At 72.0% G+C, this 3,055-nt stretch overlaps 1 protein-coding gene across 1 annotated transcript; it reads left to right on the forward strand.

Moving 5' to 3' along the window:
- Positions 1–201: 201 nt before the first annotated feature.
- LOC113941903 (microtubule-actin cross-linking factor 1-like) lies at positions 202–3,020 on the forward strand. Its single transcript, XM_027633039.1, has 8 exons — positions 202–245; positions 621–783; positions 856–1,010; positions 1,085–1,159; positions 1,420–1,537; positions 1,712–1,896; positions 1,967–2,087; positions 2,248–3,020. Exons 2-8 carry the CDS (start codon positions 669–671, stop codon positions 2,292–2,294), a joined length of 816 nt encoding a protein of 271 aa, XP_027488840.1. The 5' UTR covers positions 202–245; positions 621–668; the 3' UTR covers positions 2,295–3,020.
- Positions 3,021–3,055: the final 35 nt, after the last annotated feature.

Consider the following 3,055-nt stretch of genomic DNA (forward strand, 5'->3'; position numbering starts at 1 on the left):
AGCTTCTTCCAGGGGAGGTGGGGGCACTGGGGGTCCCGGGCAGCTTCTCCTGTGGGAGAGAGGGCACCCCAGGGGTCCTGCTGCCCGGGGGCTGTGGGCAGCTCCTCTCATGGGAGGTAGGTGCATTTTGGGGGCCTGGGCAGCTTCTCCCCCAAGAGGTAGGGGTGCCCTGGGGGTCCTGCTACCCAGGGGGGTACAGGCAGGTAGGGGTGCTCTGGGGTCCCAGGCAGCTTCTCCTGTGGGAGGTGAGGGCACGCTGGGGTCCCGCTGCCCTGGAGGGTACAGGCAGCTCCTCTCACTTTCTGCCCATGGGACCCCCTGGCCCCAGGTCGGATGTGGATGGGATTGGTGGGTCCCAGACCCCATCCCTGCAGCTGGGGGTCCCCGTGCCCGTGGTGGGTGCACCCTGACACTGCAGAGTGGCTGCTGGAGCCCGGGCCCCCCGTGTACCCCAGAGTTGGGGCCCTGGGCAGAGACCCCCTTGCAGCCTCGGCAGGGCTGGGAGCAGCCAGGCCGTGCATCTGAGCCGAGCGTGGGGCACAGAGGGGTCACCTTGGCTGGCACAGAGGGGCTTGGGGGGGTCCTGCCGGTGTGTCGATCCCCGTCTGTGCCCCCCCAAGCTGGAGGAGTTCGCGCACTTCGACTTTGGGGTCTGGAGGAAGCGCTACATGCAGTGGATCAGCCAGATGAAGTCCCGTGTCCTGGACGTTTTCCGCGGCATCGACAGGGACCAGGACGGGCGCATCAGCCAGCGGGAGTTCATCGAGGGCGTCCTCGCCTCCAGTGGGTGCCGGGGGGGCTGCAGGGTGATGGGGGGGCTGGCACTGGGGGCTGAGGGTCCCTGTCCCCCCTCAGAGTTCCCCACCAACGTCCTGGAGATGAACGCCGTGGCCACCATCTTCGACATGAACGGCGACGGCTTCATCGACTACTACGAGTTCGTCAGTGCTCTGCACCCCAACCGGGACCCCCTGCGCCGCTCCGCCGACGCCGACCAGATCCAGGATGAGGTGTGGGGGGGACGGAGCGGGGGGATGGAAGGGTGGGGGACCCGCCTGGGGCTGAGCTGAGCGTGGTCCCGCAGGTGAACAGGCAGGTGGCCCAGTGCAACTGTGCCAAGCGCTTCCAGGTGGAGCAGATCAGCGCCAACAGGTACCGGGTAAGTGCCAACCCGTGGGGTCCGGGCTTGGTCCGACCCCTGTGCACAGCCCGCCCTGTGCAGGGGTCCCGCAGCACCCGTGTCCCGTGGCAAGGAGGGGACACGTCCCCACGGCCCAGGGATCCCTGTGGGAGGGTGGTGCTGGCAGGGACCGAGGGGCCGCAGGGATGGGCAGGTCTGGATGCTGGTACTGCACCCCAAATCCCAGCCCTGCCGAAGCCCCCAGGCCCCACCCGGCCCTGATGTCCCTCCCCCCACAGTTCGGGGAGTCCCAACAGCTGCGGATGGTGCGGATCCTGCGCAGCACCCTCATGGTGCGGGTGGGCGGGGGCTGGATCGCCCTGGACGAGTTCCTGGTCAAGAACGACCCCTGCAGAGGTGGGTGTGGGGGTCCCACCCCGGGCACTGGTGCAGTGGAGTCCCTGTTCCCTGCGCCTGTGGGGCCAAGTGGGTCAGTGGGGGCCATGTGGGGGTGCAGCCAATGGGGCTCCCCACGGTCTTGCACCGCCGGGACCCCATCGCCAGCCCCCTCACTGCCTCCGTCGTCCCCAGTGAAGGGAAGGACCAACCTGAAGATCAACGAGAAGTACCTGTCCCCGGACGGTTTCGGGACCGCCGCCAGGTGTGCGGGGAACCAGTCGGCCGCCTCCTCCAAAGTGCTGTCCCCGAGCCGCTCCAACTCCAGCCTCAGCCTCTACAGCAGCGCCTCGGCTCCCAGCAGCCCCCTGGCCAGGAAGGTGAGGGCTGTGAACCCCTCCAGAAGTTCCCCCACCCGCCCCAGGCACTGACCCTGTCCCCCCCCCCCAGTCGGTGCTGCGGAGGACGCGCTCCGGGGATCGGTGTCCGCGCTCCCGCGGCTCGGGGCTGCCCGACGGAGCCGAGCTGCAGTTCAGCGCTGCCGAGGAAAGCCTGGCTGTGGCACTCCCAGGTGAGCGCTGTGCCGCCCTGGGGGGCTGGGGGTTGGGGGGCTCAGGGGGCCGGAGCGGGTGTGCGGTGCGGGGCAGGGCAGCGGGGCTGTCCGCCGGCCCCCGGCGCGCCGGAGCTGCTGCGGGAGAACTCCCCACTCCAGCCCCTCCGTGCCCTCGCAGAGCCGCCCGAAGGGTCCCCCCCGGAGCGCTGCAGCCCCTGCCGCTGACCCCCGCGCCCGCCCTGCGCCAGCCCCCTCGGCCGGCCCCACTCAGGACCCTCCTCCCCGAGGCCGGAGGACGGCGAAGCCGCGGCCGTGCGCCCCGCGGGGCTCCGGCCCGGCGCTGCGGCTCCCCGAGCGGGGCTGAGCTGTCTGTCCGTCACCGAGCCCGCCGGGACTGGCCCCGGCGGATATGCAAGTACCCCCCCGACACCCTCCAAGCCCCCGGGCGCTGGTCCCCTTCCCCGCGGCTCCACCGGGCAGCGCGGGGGGATCCCGACCCCCGAGTGCCCGGGGCTGCGGGTCCGGCCGGGCATCCCCGCGCTGGGCCCTGCGCCTCTCCCGCGCCGTCGGCTCGGAGCGGCCGCGGGGTCCCCCCGGCATTCGGCGTTGCTGACGGGGGTCCCCCACCCTGCTGCCCACGCCCCGGCGGGAGGTGGCCGGGCTCGGTACCCCCCGGGCCCCCGTTTCTGGTGCTAACCCTCACCCCTCTGCCTTCGGTGTGTGCGCAGGGGGCCCCGGCTCCGGCCGCCCCCCGCCCCGGTGGGGCTGCCACGGGCGGGGGTCCCTCGCGCCCGCGCCCCCGCCCCGCCGGCGGCCCCGGCGGGCAGCGGGACCCCCGCCCTGCTGCCGCATGTTCACGCACCCCGCTAACCGGACAGCAGTAGAGCTGAATGTAACCCCGGCCGGGCCCGCCCGCCGCCACAATAAACTGTAGTGAGGTTCCTTTTTCTATGAGCACCCATCCGTCCCTCCGTCTGTCTGCTCAG

This window comes from Corapipo altera, unplaced genomic scaffold (assembly GCF_003945725.1).
Source record: "Corapipo altera isolate COAL_440 unplaced genomic scaffold, ASM394572v1 58612, whole genome shotgun sequence".
In the NCBI taxonomy this organism is placed as follows: domain Eukaryota; kingdom Metazoa; phylum Chordata; class Aves; order Passeriformes; family Pipridae; genus Corapipo; species Corapipo altera.